The sequence below is a fragment of the Phyllobates terribilis genome, unplaced genomic scaffold (assembly GCF_046119375.1).
Source record: "Phyllobates terribilis strain yellow unplaced genomic scaffold, ASM4611937v1 Scaffold_5__5_contigs__length_657084704, whole genome shotgun sequence".
Taxonomy (NCBI): Eukaryota; Metazoa; Chordata; class Amphibia; order Anura; family Dendrobatidae; genus Phyllobates; species Phyllobates terribilis.
Genome location: NW_027362765.1, coordinates 357,999,064 through 358,015,546, shown reverse-complemented (window position 1 = coordinate 358,015,546; position 16,483 = coordinate 357,999,064). Strand labels below are relative to the sequence as shown.

General features: G+C 43.3%; 1 protein-coding gene across 49 annotated transcripts in view; it reads left to right on the top strand.

Annotated features, from left to right (window-relative positions):
* Positions 1-16,483, top strand: part of TCF7L2 (transcription factor 7 like 2) — a 347,621-nt gene that overhangs the window by 157,071 nt on the left and 174,067 nt on the right. For 41 of the 49 annotated variants that reach the window (XR_012322073.1, XR_012322072.1, XR_012322074.1 and 38 more), the window contains exon 4: positions 12,004-12,060. The exons of the other annotated variants lie outside the window; for them this stretch is intronic. Coding sequence is in view for 38 of the 41 variants with exons in the window: in XM_073684680.1 (XP_073540781.1) it covers positions 12,004-12,060 (57 nt within the window). In the remaining 3 variants the exon portion in view is untranslated. The remainder of the gene's footprint in view (positions 1-12,003; positions 12,061-16,483) is intronic. 49 annotated transcript variants of the gene reach the window in all.

Sequence of the window (16,483 nt, the reverse complement as noted above, 5' to 3'; positions counted from 1 at the left end):
TACATTACTGATCCTGAGTTACATCCTGTATTATACTCCAGAGCTGCACTCACTATTCTGCTGGTGCAGTCACTATGTCCATACATTACATTACTGATCCTGAGATACATCCTATATTATACTCCAGAGCTGCACTCACTATTCTGCTGGTGCAGTCACTGTGTACATACATTACATTACTGATCCTGTACTGATCCTGATTTACATCCTGTATTATACTCCAGAGCTGCACTCACTATTCTGCTGGTGTAGTCACTGTGTACATACATTACATTACTGATCCGGAGTTACATCCTGTATTATACTCCAGAGCTGCACTCACTATTCTGCTGGTGCAGTCACTGTGTACATACATTACATTACTGATCCTGAGTTACATCCTGTATTATACTCCAGAGCTGCACTCACTATTCTGCTGGTGCAGTCACTGTGTACATACATTACATTACTGATCCTGAGTTACCTCCTGTATTATACTCCAGAGCTGCACTCACTATTCTGCTGGTGCAGTCACTGTGTACATACATTACATTACTGATCCTGTACTGATCCTGAGTTACCTCCTGTATTATACTCCAGAGCTGCACTCACTATTCTGCTGGTGCAGTCACTGTGTACATACATTACATTACTGATCCTGTACTGATCCTGAGTTACCTCCTGTATTATACTCCAGAGCTGCACTCACTATTCTGCTGGTGCAGTCACTGTGTACATACATTACATTACTGATCCTGTACTGATCCTGAGTTACCTCCTGTATTATACTCCAGAGCTGCACTCACTATTCTGCTGGTGCAGTCACTGTGTACATACATTACATTACTGATCCTGTACTGATCCTGAGTTACCTCCTGTATTATACTCCAGAGCTGCACTCACTATTCTGCTGGTGCAGTCACTGTGTACATACATTACATTACTGATCCTGTACTGATCCTGAGTTACATCCTGTATTATACTCCAGAGCTGCACTCACTATTCTGCTGGTGTAGTCACTGTGTACATACATTACATTACTGATCCTGAGTTACATCCTGTATTATACTCCAGAGCTGCACTCACTATTCTGCTGGTGCAGTCACTGTGTACATACATTACATTACTGATCCTGAGTTACATCCTGTATTATACTCCAGAGCTGCACTCACTATTCTGCTGGTGCAGTCACTGTGTACATACATTACATTACTGATCCTGAGTTACATCCTGTATTATACTCCAGAGCTGCACTCACTATTCTGCTGGTGCAGTCACTGTGTACATACATTACATTACTGATCCTGAGTTACATCCTGTATTATAGTCCAGAGCTGCACTCACTATTCTGCTGGTGCAGTCACTATGTACATACATTACATTACTGATCCTGAGTTACCTCCTGTATTATACTCCAGTGCTGCACTCACTATTCTGCTGGTGCAGTCACTATGTACATACATTACATTACTGATCCTGAGTTACCTCCTGTATTATACTCCAGAGCTGCACTCACTATTCTGCTGGTGCAGTCACTGTGTAGATACAGTGCTCAGCATAAATGAGTACACCCGCTGTGAAAAGTAAGATGTTAATATCTCAGTGAACAAAAGAACAATTTACAACATTCTGACAATTCTGAGTCTATAGAACGTTTCCCCCATAATCTGACAGTTTGTTAATAATAGAACATTCATTACAGAATCTTCAGTTTTACTCCGATCAGTGGATGCTCGTTACGTCCGGACCTCTATGGGGAGTTCTGGAGACAAGTGGTCACCGCTCTTCCTCCGGCCTCCAGGCTCTAGAGCTCGTTCTGGAGAAAGATGGACGCTGTAATATGTCGCCACCTTGTTCCTTCCAGACCTAGAAGACGCGGAGCCCCCTCACACATCATGGAGGTCACACACAATACCAGATGGAGGGGTTACTGATGGGGGTGTACTCATTTCTGCATCATCTCATTTGAGTGAACCTGTTATATTATATCCTCACTATCAGGTTATGGGGGAAAATGTTCTATGAATCTCAGAATTGTCAGAATGTGGAAATTGTTCTTGTGTTCAGTGAGATATTAACATCTTACTTTCCAGGGGGTGTACTCATTTATGCTGAGCTCTGTACATGACATCCCCTCCTGCTTGTTCAGGGTCTGTGCAGAGTTTGCTCTTGTGATTTCCCTGTGACGTTGATCCTACAGTGCGGTAATCGGGATCCTGTCCGCGGTTTTGTGGTGCCGGCGGCTGCGGTGCACGATCCGGTTGTGACCCTAGGGTGAGAACAGACGAGTCCACACCCAGCCCCTCCCCCAGGCCCCTCTGCAGGTGATTGACAGGTCTTTGCTGATGTACACAAGTCAGTGAGACCTGTCAATCACCTCCAGCAGCGCTGGGAAGAGCCGGCCGGGGGCGGTGCGGGACTGGTGTCTTCTCCGGATCCGCAGTCGTGACATCTTCCAGGCACAATGTGTCCGGCGCCGTTCATGCAGCAGGGGGTCCGGGCCACACTGCGGCCGTGTGACTGGCTATAGGGCGTCCTCCGGACTTTACCTCAGGGGCGTTAGAGCCGCGGCCCCTTCCCCTTCTGTGCAGATGAACAGGGGGTGTCTGCACAGCGGGGGCGCCGAGGGTCTGTTCCTGCTAGGAAGGAGCCATGTGTTCTTAATTTTGGCTATTACCCTCTTTCTGGAGCTGCCCCAGCCCAATTCCAACACCAGATAATCAGGTTTGCCGTCGTGCTTCGCGTGTGCTGCTTCTCTATAACAACTGAGATCACTTTCTGCTGCGCCGCTCCAGGGACACAGGGGCCTGTCTTTCCTCAGAGCGGCATGAAGACACCATAATTCCCCAAATCAAATTTCTGTTCCTCTCCCCCTGCGCCCGGCTGCCAACATGGTGCCTGCAACCCTGGTGACTGCGCGGAAACACGCAGGAGTCTGCCTCTTAAAGGGACACTCACCCCAAATTATATCTACCAGGCTTTGTAATAAACACCGGAGATGAGTATAGGAGAAGAGTGTACAATCTATTACTCCCTGTTATCAGCCATTACTGGGGGAGGCGACTGTAGGACATTTGGATACTCTGCTAGCTCTGCTTTATTCTCATATATCCACAATATGGGGTTAGTGAACCTTCAATGTGATTGCTGTGTTTGGCTTCTGTAGGAGCTGTTCAATTATAATTGTGGCTCCTGCATCTCTCAGAGGCTTGAAGGGTCCTTATGTAGCTGCAGGGAATGGTCCAAATATAACGAGGAAAAGTCACCAACATTTACATTATTATCATTATTATTCTTACTGTTCTTCCATGTAGCAGCATATTATATACAGGGAGAGCAGCCATCAGCTTCTATACAAACATTCTGAACGTGCCGTCTAATGACTCATGGCCCGTTCCACAGACGGAGCGCTCTGCAGGCTTCATTATAAAATTACACTTTAGTCTTCATTAACTTTCATGTTAGAAAAAAAAAACTTTATCAGGAGGCACCAAGCAGTGTACAGGTCTAGGAGATGATAATATACAGATCCTGAGTTACATCCTGTATTATACTCCAGAGCTGCACTCACTATTCTGCTGGTGCAGTCACTGTGTACATACATTACATTACTGATCCTGAGTTACCTCCTGTATTATACTCCAGAGCTGCACTCACTATTCTGCTGGTGCAGTCACTGTGTACATACATTACATTACTGATCCTGAGTTACATCCTGTATTATACTCCAGAGCCGCACTCACTATTCTGCTGGTGCAGTCACTGTGTACATACATTACATTACTGATCCCGAGTTACATCCTGTATTATACTCCAGAGCTGCACTCACTATTCTGCTGGTGCAGTCACTGTGTACATACATTACATTACTGATCCTGAGTTACCTCCTGTATTATACTCCAGAGCTGCACTCACTATTCTGCTGGTGCAGTCACTGTGTACATACATTACATTACTGATCCTGAGTTACCTCCTGTATTATACTCCAGAGCTGCACTCACTATTCTGCTGTTGCAGTCACTGTGCACATACATTACATTACTGATCCTGAGTTACCTCCTGTATTATACTCCAGAGCTGCACTCACTATTCTGCTGGTGCAGTCACTGTGTACATACATTACATTACTGATCCTGAGTTACCTCCTGTATTATACTCCAGAGCTGCACTCACTATTCTGCTGGTGCAGTCACTGTGTACATACATTACATTATTGATCCTGAGTTACATCCTGTATTATACTCCAGAGCTGCACTCGCTATTCTGCTGGTGCAGTCACTGTGTACATACATTACATTACTGATCCTGAGTTACCTCCTGTATTATACTCCAGAGCTGCACTCACTATTCTGCTGGTGCAGTCACTGTGTACATACATTACATTACTGATCCTGAGTTACATCCTGTATTATACTCCAGAGCTGCACTCACTATTCTGCTGGTGCAGTCACTGTGTACATACATTACATTACTGATCCTGAGTTACCTCCTGTATTATACTCCAGAGCTGCACTCACTATTCTGCTGGTGCAGTCACTGTGTACATACATTACATTACTGATCCTGAGTTACATCCTGTATTATACTCCAGAGCTGCGCTCACTATTCTGCTGGTGCAGTCACTGTGTACATACATTACATTACTGATCCTGAGTTACATCCTGTATTATACTCCAGAGCTGCGCTCACTATTCTGCTGGTGCAGTCACTGTGTACATACATTACATTACTGATCCTGAGTTACCTCCTGTATTATACTCCAGAGCTGCACTCACTATTCTGCTGGTGCAGTCACTGTGTACATACATTACATTACTGATCCTGAGTTACATCCTGTATTATACTCCAGAGCTGCACTCACTATTCTGCTGGTGCAGTCACTGTGTACATTCATTACATTACTGATCCTGAGTTACATCCTGTATTATACTCCAGAGCTGCACTCACTATTCTGCTGGTGCAGTCACTGTGTACATACATTACATTACTGATCCTGAGTTACATCCTGTATTATACTCCAGAGCTGCGCTCACTATTCTGCTGGTGCAGTCACTGTGTACATACATTACATTACTGATCCTGAGTTACATCCTGTATTATACTCCAGAGCTGCACTCACTATTCTGCTGGTGCAATCACTGTGTCCATATATTACATTACTGATCCTGAGTTACATCCTGTATTATACTCCAGAGCTGCACTCGCTATTCTGCTGGTGCAGTCACTGTGTACATACATTACATTATTGATCCTGAGTTACATCCTGTATTATACTCCAGAGCTGCGCTCACTATTCTGCTGGTGCAGTCACTGTGTACATACATTACATTACTGATCCTGAGTTACATCCTGTATTATACTCCAGAGCTGCACTCACTATTCTGCTGGTGCAATCACTGTGTCCATATATTACATTACTGATCCTGAGTTACATCCTGTATTATACTCCAGAGCTGCACTCACTATTCTGCTGGTGCAGTCACTGTGTACATACATTACATTACTGATCCTGAGTTACATCCTGTATTATACTCCAGAGCTGCACTCGCTATTCTGCTGGTGCAGTCACTGTGTACATACATTACATTACTGATCCTGAGTTACATCCTGTATTATACTCCAGAGCTGCGCTCACTATTCTGCTGGTGCAGTCACTGTGTCCATATATTACATTACTGATCCTGAGTTACATCCTGTATTATACTCCAGAGCTGCACTCACTATTCTGCTGGTGCAGTCACTGTGTACATACATTACATTACTGATCCTGAGTTACATCCTGTATTATACTCCAGAGCTGCACTCACTATTCTGCTGGTGCAGTCACTGTGTACATACATTACATTACTGATCCTGAGTTACATCCTGTATTATACTCCAGAGCTGCACTCACTATTCTGCTGGTGCAGTCACTGTGTACATACATTACATTACTGATCCTGAGTTACATCCTGTATTATACTCCAGAGCTGCACTCACTATTCTGCTGGTGCAGTCACTGTGTACATACATTACATTACTGATCCTGAGTTACATCCTGTATTATACTCCAGAGCTGCACTCACTATTCTGCTGGTGCAGTCACTGTGTACATACATTACATTACTGATCCTGAGTTACATCCTGTATTATACTCCAGAGCTGCGCTCACTATTCTGCTGGTGCAGTCACTGTGTACATACATTACATTACTGATCCTGAGTTACATCCTGTATTATACTCCAGAGCTGCACTCACTATTCTGCTGGTGCAATCACTGTGTCCATATATTACATTACTGATCCTGAGTTACATCCTGTATTATACTCCAGAGCTGCACTCGCTATTCTGCTGGTGCAGTCACTGTGTACATACATTACATTACTGATCCTGAGTTACATCCTGTATTATACTCCAGAGCTGCGCTCACTATTCTGCTGGTGCAGTCACTGTGTACATACATTACATTACTGATCCTGAGTTACATCCTGTATTATACTCCAGAGCTGCACTCACTATTCTGCTGGTGCAATCACTGTGTCCATATATTACGTTACTGATCCTGAGTTACATCCTGTATTATACTCCAGAGCTGCACTCACTATTCTGCTGGTGCAGTCACTGTGTACATACATTACATTACTGATCCTGAGTTACATCCTGTATTATACTCCAGAGCTGCACTCGCTATTCTGCTGGTGCAGTCACTGTGTACATACATTACATTACTGATCCTGAGTTACATCCTGTATTATACTCCAGAGCTGCGCTCACTATTCTGCTGGTGCAGTCACTGTGTCCATATATTACATTACTGATCCTGAGTTACATCCTGTATTATACTCCAGAGCTGCACTCACTATTCTGCTGGTGCAGTCACTGTGTACATACATTACATTACTGATCCTGAGTTACATCCTGTATTATACTCCAGAGCTGCACTCACTATTCTGCTGGTGCAGTCACTGTGTACATACATTACATTACTGATCCTGAGTTACATCCTGTATTATACTCCAGAGCTGCACTCGCTATTCTGCTGGTGCAGTCACTGTGTACATACATTACATTACTGATCCTGAGTTACATCCTGTATTATACTCCAGAGCTGCGCTCACTATTCTGCTGGTGCAGTCACTGTGTCCATATATTACATTACTGATCCTGAGTTACATCCTGTATTATACTCCAGAGCTGCACTCACTATTCTGCTGGTGCAGTCACTGTGTACATACATTACATTACTGATCCTGAGTTACATCCTGTATTATACTCCAGAGCTGCACTCACTATTCTGCTGGTGCAGTCACTGTGTACATACATTACATTACTGATCCTGAGTTACATCCTGTATTATACTCCAGAGCTGCACTCACTATTCTGCTGGTGCAGTCACTGTGTACATACATTACATTACTGATCCTGAGTTACATCCTGTATTATACTCCAGAGCTGCACTCACTATTCTGCTGGTGCAGTCACTGTGTACATACATTACATTACTGATCCTGAGTTACATCCTGTATTATACTCCAGAGCTGCACTCGCTATTCTGCTGGTGCAGTCACTGTGTACATACATTACATTACTGATCCTGAGTTACATCCTGTATTATACTCCAGAGCTGCACTCACTATTCTGCTATTCTGTGCAGTCATCAGTTTCATCAGTGATTTGTATGTCTGGAGAAATAAAACCAGTTTCAGCTTCTCCTCTTCACTATTATTTACTTTACTCACTTACATAGCGCCATTAATTCCACAGCTTTACAGACATTATCATCACTGTCCCCATTGGGGCTCACAATCTAGATTCCCTATCAGTCTTTGAGTGTGGGAGGAAGCTGAAGAACCCAGAGGAAACCCACATAAACATGGGGAGAATATATAAACTCTTGGCAAATATTGTCCTTGGTGGGATTTGAACCCAGGACCCCAGCAATGCAAGGCTGTAGTGCTAACCACTGATCCACCATGTACTAACCACTGAGCCACCATGCTGCCCTTCACTATGATGTTATTATTATTATATGCTGATGACCTCTGTGCTGTCCATGATTATCTTAGACTTGTGTGGCTGACATGTGAGCCGCCGCTTATACTATAATGGATACGTGAAAATCACAGATCGTAAGGGACAAGCGACGCCTGGACGAGAGCTCTCAGCTCAGCTGCGCTCATATATTGGTCTGTTACTGACATTTTTGCACTATTCAGGGTCTTGCAGTGTTTTCTGCTTTGAGCAGTTGCATCTTTTCCATCAGATAGTCTTTGAAGCTCGAGGAATCTCAGATCTGCCCTCGGCCATATTGGAAAAACATATACAAATCTGCTGTTCTTATTGGTTGTTTTCCTGCAGTCAATAACTCGTATTGATGAAACTCTTCTCTAACCTCATGACTCGTCTATTGGAAGAATTCGCCCAAACATGATCTGATGATCTGTGTCATCTTATAACCTCACATCATAAATTATAGGAATCTGTAAGACGCTTTTATAGAGTTCCCCTTTAAGATTTCTAATTCTCCCTGTAAACTGTGAGTAAGCTTCATCCCAGCACCTACAGGCAACAGATTGTCCACCAAACCCAAGATCTCTGGATTTTCCCTGGACTCAGTTGTCTTTATAGAGAAGTGCTCCAGGCACGGATTTAAGAGGGGCTCAAGAAGCCCAACCTGAACTGGACCACCCTCTCTCATGGGCCCTATAGCAGATGGGTTGACTTTATGATACTGGTTCCTTTTGGCCCATGTACAGTTTGAGCTTGCACAGTGGTTTCCAATCTCTTCCAGCACCACAATATTAGCAAGAAAGGGAGAGGCCAACTGGTCCAAGGGTCATGCTACCGTCTCGCAGTAATCATGGGCACAGATAAGTGCTGGACTTCCAGCTCGGGGGAGCAGGGTTTCGAGGTATGATCCAGTCCCTGGAGGAGTAGGTTTTTTTTAGGTTTTTCCTCTAGGGCCCCACTGCCCATGACAGCTACAGTATATTGATAATGGGTTTGCAGGAAGCTGAGGAAGATTGTTATCCACAGCGGCGTTACCTAATCCTGTAGCGCACGAGCCTGAAGAGCAATATATAAGAGGGCGGAAGGAAAATATACTTAATTTATGGAAAGAAAACAAACTTGTTTTAATTACCTTGGCAGGAAGAGAAATCTGAGGCGGATTACAATAAGTGCTGGAGCTGCGTTGGCTCAACACTTAACTGTTAAAGCACAAGAATCTAGTGCAACGAAAGCAGTGACCCCCAAAAATCTCCCCCAAGCCCCCATAACATGTTCACATAGGGGACATGTTCATGGCGAGATGAGCTCTTCTGCAGAGTCCTTGCTTCACTTTGTTACAATTTTATTACAATTCTTTTTTTCTATATACAGTAGATATAGAAAAGATAATGAACTGTTTGTAAACATAAAACTTGTTACATTGTTGCAATAGAAAATGCTAATCTGCCGTCTTCCACATGGATGTGTATGAGTTGTGAAATGCTGGAGTATAAGAGGGATGTAATGGAGCTTCTAGAGTTACAGAATGATTTCTATAAGTTATTTTTACCCTTTTTACAAAAACACAGAACAAATACAGTACAGACCAAAAGTTTGGACACACCTTCTCATTTAAAGATTTTTCTGTATTTTCATGACTATGAAAATTGTACATTCACACTGAAGGCATCAAAACTATGAATTACCACATGTGGAATTATATACTTAACAAAAAAGTGTGAAACTACTGAAAATATGTCTTATATTCTAGGGTCTTCACAGTAGCCACCTTTTGCTTTGATGACTGCTTTGCACACTCTTGGCATTCTCTTGATGAGCTTCAAGAGGTAGTCACCGGAAATGGTCTTCCAACAATCTTGAAGGAGTTCCCAGAGATGCTTAGCACTTGTTGACCCTTTTGCCTTCACTCTGCGGTCCAGCTCACCCCAAACCATCTCGATTGGGTTCAGGTCTGGTGACTGTGGAGGCCGGGTCATCTGGCGTAGCACCCCATCACTCTCCTTCTTGGTCAAATAGTCCTTACACAGCCTGGAGGTGTTTGGGGTCATTGTCCTGTTGAAAAATAAATGATGGTCCAACTAAACGCAAACCGGATGGAATAGCATGCCGCTGCAAGATGCTGTGGTAGCCATGCTGGTTCAGTATGCCTTCAATTTTGAATAAATCCCCCACAGTGTAACCAGCAAAGCCCCCCCACACCATCACACCTCCTCCTCCATGCTTCACGGTGGGAACCAGGCATGTAGAGTCCATCCGTTCACCTTTTCTGCGTCGCACAAAGACACGGTGGTTGGAACCAAAGATCTCAAATTTGGACTCATCAGACCAAAGCACAGATTTCCGCTGGTCTAATGTCCATTTCTTGTGTTCTTTAGCCCAAACAAGTCTCTTCTGCTTGTTGCCTGTCCTTAGCAGTGGTTTCCTAGCAGCTATTTTACCATGAAGGCCTGCTGCACAAAGTCTCCTCTTAACAGTTGTTGTAGAGATGTGTCTGCTGCCAGAACTCTGTGTGGCATTGACCTGGTCTCTAATCTGAGCTGCTGGTAACCTGCGATTTCTGAGGCTGGTGACTCGGATAAACTTATCCTCAGAAGCAGAGGTGACTCTTGGTCTTCCTTTCCTGGGGCGGTCCTCATGTGAGCCATTTTCTTTGTAGCGCTTGATGGTTTTTGCAACTGCACTTGGGGACACTTTCAAAGTTTTTCCAATTTTTCAGACTGACTGACCTTCATTTCTTAAAGTAATGATGGCCACTCGTTTACTTAGCTGCTTTTTTCTTGCCATAATACAAATTCTAACAGTCTATTCAGTAGGACTATCAGCTGTGTATCCACCAGACTTCTGCACAACACAACTGATGGTCCCAACCCCATTTATAAGGCAAGAAATCCCACTTATTAAACCTGACAGGGCACACCTGTGAAGTGAAGACCATTTCCGGTGACTACCTCTTGAAGCTCATCAAGAGAATGCCAAGAGTGTGCAAAGCAGTCATCAAAGCAAAAGGTGGCTACTGTGAAGACCCTAGAATATAAGACATATTTTCAGTTGTTTCACACTTTTTTGTTAAGTATATAATTCCACATGTGTTAATTCATAGTTTTGATGCCTTCAGTGTGAATGTACAATTTTCATAGTCATGAAAATACAGAAAAATCTTTAAATGAGGTGTGTCCAAACTTTTGGTCTGTACTGTATGTGGAAGAGTTTGATGACAAAAAGTTTCAAAACTTTCACATCTACATATACCACAAATATGGCAGCTCTGTGCTGGATTATTGGAATCTCTGGAGTATTGTCTAGCTGTAATTGTATCACTGTTCCAGTCACATGAGCTCTTGCTCCTATTCCTCCTCTGACACATTGTCATTTATGATTTATTCCAATGGAGTTGGTAACTTAGCACCTCTCTAACCAGAAAAGCATCAGCACCAAGTGAAGCACATGGAAATTTGTCACTGGTTTATGAATGGTTTTCATCATTTTGCATGGTTATCCTTAAATATTAATATTCATTGGTGGCTGATAGTAATCCATGGTCGGGGAGGGGGAATTACCCTACAAATGGATACAAAGCGTCACCCTCTTGCCTTTCTTTTCTTTGTTTTGCTTGTTGTGTTCCATTGTTAGCTTTTATGTTTGTCTTTACTTTGAACTTGAGTATGGTAAAAATGGAGAAGTGGCTCATAAGAAAAACCCTTCTCCTTGGGCCTCCCGTCACTTGTACTCAAGATGACATCACCATCCTCCTATGACATCACTGCCATCTAGAGAAAGGGACAAGTTTCCATAGATGTCAGGGCTTCCAAATTGCATTCAACTTTGTTTTTCCTTTTTTTTTTTTGCTTGACTTTCTGTTCTTTTTCCTCTTCTTTTGAGTTTCTTCATTTTCTTTTGTTCTGTTTTTTTTTTTGTTCTTAATGGTTAAGCTGAAATATGAAGCGGAGATGGAGTGTAAATGCTGTTAATTGTGCATGTAATGTAATTGGACGCGTTTCATTCACCTGCTGATGCGAGTTTTTTTCTTCATCTTAGTGCTTGAATGTACCTGTAGACCTGCATCTAGCTTCTTGTTGCAGCCCTTTGATGCAGGTAGGACACATTATAAATAGGCTTGTTGCTATGGGGAGTAATAGAAGTCTGTGTGTTGTGTATAGCTAACCTTTATCTGCTCCTTGGACACAGCAATCTCTTCTAAGCAAATGACAATCATCGTGTATTGCCAAAATGAGATAAGGAATTTGCCTGGCTTGTTAGTAATGCTGTGTCAATGAATATTTGGGGGCCTGGAAAATACACCCCTCAAACATTAATCCATTTAATATTAAAAGCGGGGAGGGGTATATACTGCTTTGAAGACTTCCTTGCCCTTCTGAGCCAGGCTGTAAACTATGGGGTCCCAATTATTAAAAAGTTTCCTGCTGCAAGTATTTCAATATGATATAGACTCATTACATATGGGGGCTAAGCAGCGCACCCCCACTCAACCAATAGAAGTCCTAAGCAGAGTTGGATGACATATACTGCTGTAGCTGCCCCCTTAACCTTCTATGCCGATCAGTAAAATATCACATATCCATTTCTCAAACTGTTTCTTGCTGCACGTTTTTGATTACAATTATTAATGTTAACCCAACTAACAATTAACCAGAGTTGGGTGGGAGGTAATGCTTTAAAAGCCACCCTAACTTTTTAAGCCAGGAAGTAACATTTGGGGTCCTCTTTGTCCTAAAAAGTTTTCTATTATATGTTTCATAAGGCCGCGTCCATGAATATATCGGGGAGGTGGGGTGGGAAAGTTAGTGAAACATACCTAATCATCAGGAAGGAGGGAGGAGTGGGGTATATACAGCTTAGGACACCCCCACATTGTAGTCCAGGTCTTAAAATATGGGGTCACTTTGCTTCCAAACATTTCATATTGCATGTTTCTAACTATGACATATGTAAATGAATATGGGGGGAGTAAAGCAATGTGCCTACCTCTGCTAACAGAGTACTGAGGGTGGTGGGGGGCATAAACCATTGTAGAGGACACCCTGAAATTCTATGTCAGAGCAATAAAGCGTGGGGTAACCTTCCTTCCGAAAAGTTTTCTGTTGCATGTTTTTAGAATGTGTTCATGAAGGCTTGTAAAAAGAAGAAGGCGATTGTTACATTATTATTGGGGGGGTCTGCTGACGACTCCTCTGCCCCCAATACCATGTATACATGGAGAAAAATCCCGTTTTAAGTTACTTTCCAGAGTCCATAAAACTTATAGCGAAATCCAATAATGCAGAATCATTATCTCCATCTGTCTAAATTTAGACCAAGGATCCATGTGTCAATATTGATGACAGATGGATCAATAAGTCCATAAGAAGTGATTCTTCTCCGATCACATCAACAGCTGGATTCAGAATTCTGCTGTCTTCCTGGTTTCCAGAGCAAGCAGTGCATTGTGGGAGCTTGTGTAAAAGGTACAGAATTAAGGTGCTGGTCACATGACTGACAGGGGTAGAGACAAAATGTTATCTCCTACCAGCTGAATTTTGTTCTGGGTGTGAATGGAGAAATTGATATTATCAGTTCAAAAAGTGAAAAAGTAAACTATTTACAAAGTTACTTTGTGGCTATAAACTGTGCAGGTGTCGGGGGTCCCACAGGACATTGATGAGCCGGGCTGCCCATATACACCCCAGTAATGTCTGACCCGTCACCAGCTTCAGCACCAGTCATTCATGTCACTTTGATTCTATCCAACAGATGGAAATCTCCTATGTAAATGTAACAATGTATCGTATATGTGGTCATTTATTTTTCCTTGGTCGTTATTATTTTTGATCGTTTTACGTCCTTGGCTGAGAATTTATTCTGTGGGATGATGCAAATATTCAGCCTTTTGCTTGTCACTTCAATAGGACTAGTATCCCATGGGTTGGAAATAACAATCTATATTTAAAGGAGCACTAAACCAAGCAGTCAGGGGTTAATTCCCTCTGGTCCCTTCCACAAGAAAATAAATGGGTCTGGATTTAAGTAAAGGGGCAGAATTTCGTGGACCCGGTCTCCAATGACAGAGAATGCAATGGGCTGCGCTCCTGCAGGGATCAGGCTCCTTACAGCATAACCCGAGCTTCATCTGAAAAAGGAACTGGGAAATGGCAGATACCAGAATTCTCTGTATATTTCTACAATCAGATATTTTTTTCCTGTGGGGACATTTGTCATATGGGGTCTGTGAAGCAATCTCTGGAATGAGTCTAACAAGCTTTGATTTTTATTGTCCTTCCCCTTTAAGAAGAATTATTGGAATCTTAATGAGTCACGTAGAGACCTGGGGATAGAAAAGCCTCCTGTAAATCAGCGACGTCATCACCACAATTCACAGGGAAGCGCTGCTGCTGTCGCTTTAGTCACCAGCAACTTTACAGACCGAACTCGCCACTGAGGTGTCTGTGACCGGGGTCTTATAAGGGGGGATCATTGTGAGCAAGAATCGCCAGGTGGTAGTGATCGGTCGAGGGCTGAGATGTAGGACGCCTTATATCTCATGTGGTCGCCCTCCTCACTCTGCGCTGTATAAAATGCATGAAGACTAACTCCATATCTGACTGTTTGGGTTCTCGTCTCTGTAACGTCTCGTACACAAAGAGTTAATGTTTCAATTTCTGTTTTATAAATCGATATGACACAAGAAAAGAGGAAACTTTGTAACCGATCTTATCCCAGAAATCCGCTTCTTTCTCCACCTGGGCGGATCGTTCACTCCTAAGTCATGGGTGAAATCTGTATGCAGTGAAGATAGATCGTTCTAAAGCTGAGAGGTGACAGTTAGTGCTTATAAAATTCTATGACTAGAGGAAGGGGAGGAGCTAGAGACGGACAAAGGGGAGGAGTTAGAGACAGAGAGGAGGAGGTAGACACAGACAGAGGGGAGGAGCTAGAGGAAGACAGAGGGGAGGAGCTTGAAGCAGACAGGGGAGGAGCTAGAGGAAGACAAAGGGGATGAGCTAGAGACAGACAAAGGGGAGGGGCTAGAGGCAGACACAGGCAGAGGGGAGGAGCTAAAGGCAGACACAGGCAGAGGGGAGGGGCTAGAGGTAGACACAGGCAGAGGGGAGGAGTTAGAGGCAGACAAAGGGGAGGAGCTAGAGGCAGACACAGGCAGAGCGAGAGGAGCTAGAAAAAAGGGAGGAGTTAGAGACAGAGAAGAGGAGGCAGACACAGAGAGAGGGGAGGAACTAGAGGAAGACAGAGGGGAGGAGCTAGAAACAGACAGACAGGGGAGGAGCTAGAGGCAGACAAAGGGGATGAGCTATAGACAGACAAAGGGGAGGGGCTAGAGGCAGAGACACAGGCAGAGGGGATGAGCTAAAGGCAGACACAGGCAGAGGGGATGAGCTAAAGGCAGACACAGGCAGAGGGGAAAGGCTAGAGGTAGAAACAGGCAGAGGGGAGGAGCTAGAGGCAAAGAGGAGGAGCTAAAGGCAAACACAGAGAAAGGGGATGAGCTAGAGGCAGACACAGGCAGAGGAACTGTACATACAGAGAACTGTATGAGCACCAACTGTCTTCTCCCATCTCAATAAAGTGAAAATCTATATTAAGTGAAGACAGATTTTACCAGTGAATTGAAAATTTTGAGAATGAATCAGTCCAGGAAAAGAAAGAAGATGATTTGTCTAATAAGACATGTTACAAAGTTTCTTATTTTCACCTGTATTATTGATTTATGCAATAAAAATAAAAATTAAAACAACGGTGACTATTTAAACCAATGATCCATTAAATTGAGTTATTAAGAAAAGGGGTACAGGTAATCCATAAGAGGCAAAGAATAGGGTGGCAGCAAATGACCGTTTTCCCATGATACCGCTCTGCTGGTCCTACATGCCTTCATCTAGGATGCACCCTTATTAATAGGGAATATAATTTAAGAAACCCAAGAGAACTGCCCATCTTTCATAACCAGTGTACTGATCCTGAGTTACATCCTGTATTATACTCCAGAGCTGCACTCACTATTCTGCTGGTGCAGTCACTGTGCACATACATTACATTACCGATCCTGAGTTACCTCCTGTATTATACTCCAGAGCAGCACTCACTATTCTGCTGGTGCAGTCACTGTGTACATACATTACATTACTGATCCTGAGTTACATCCTGTATTATACTCCAGAGCTGCACTCACTATTCTGCTGGTGCAGTCACTGTGTACATACATTACATTACTGATCCTGAGTTAGATCCTGTATTATACTCCAGAGCTGCGCTCACTATTCTGCTGGTGCAGTCACTGTGTACATACATTACATTACTGATCCTGAGTTACATCCTGTATTATATTCCAGAGCTGCACTCACTATTCTGCTGGTGCAGTCACTGTGTACATACATTACATTACTGATCCTGAGTTACCTCCTGTATTATACTCCAGAGCTGCACTCACTATTCTGCTGGTGCAGTCACTATGTACATACATTACATTACTGATCCTGAATTACATCCTGTATTATATTCCAGAGCT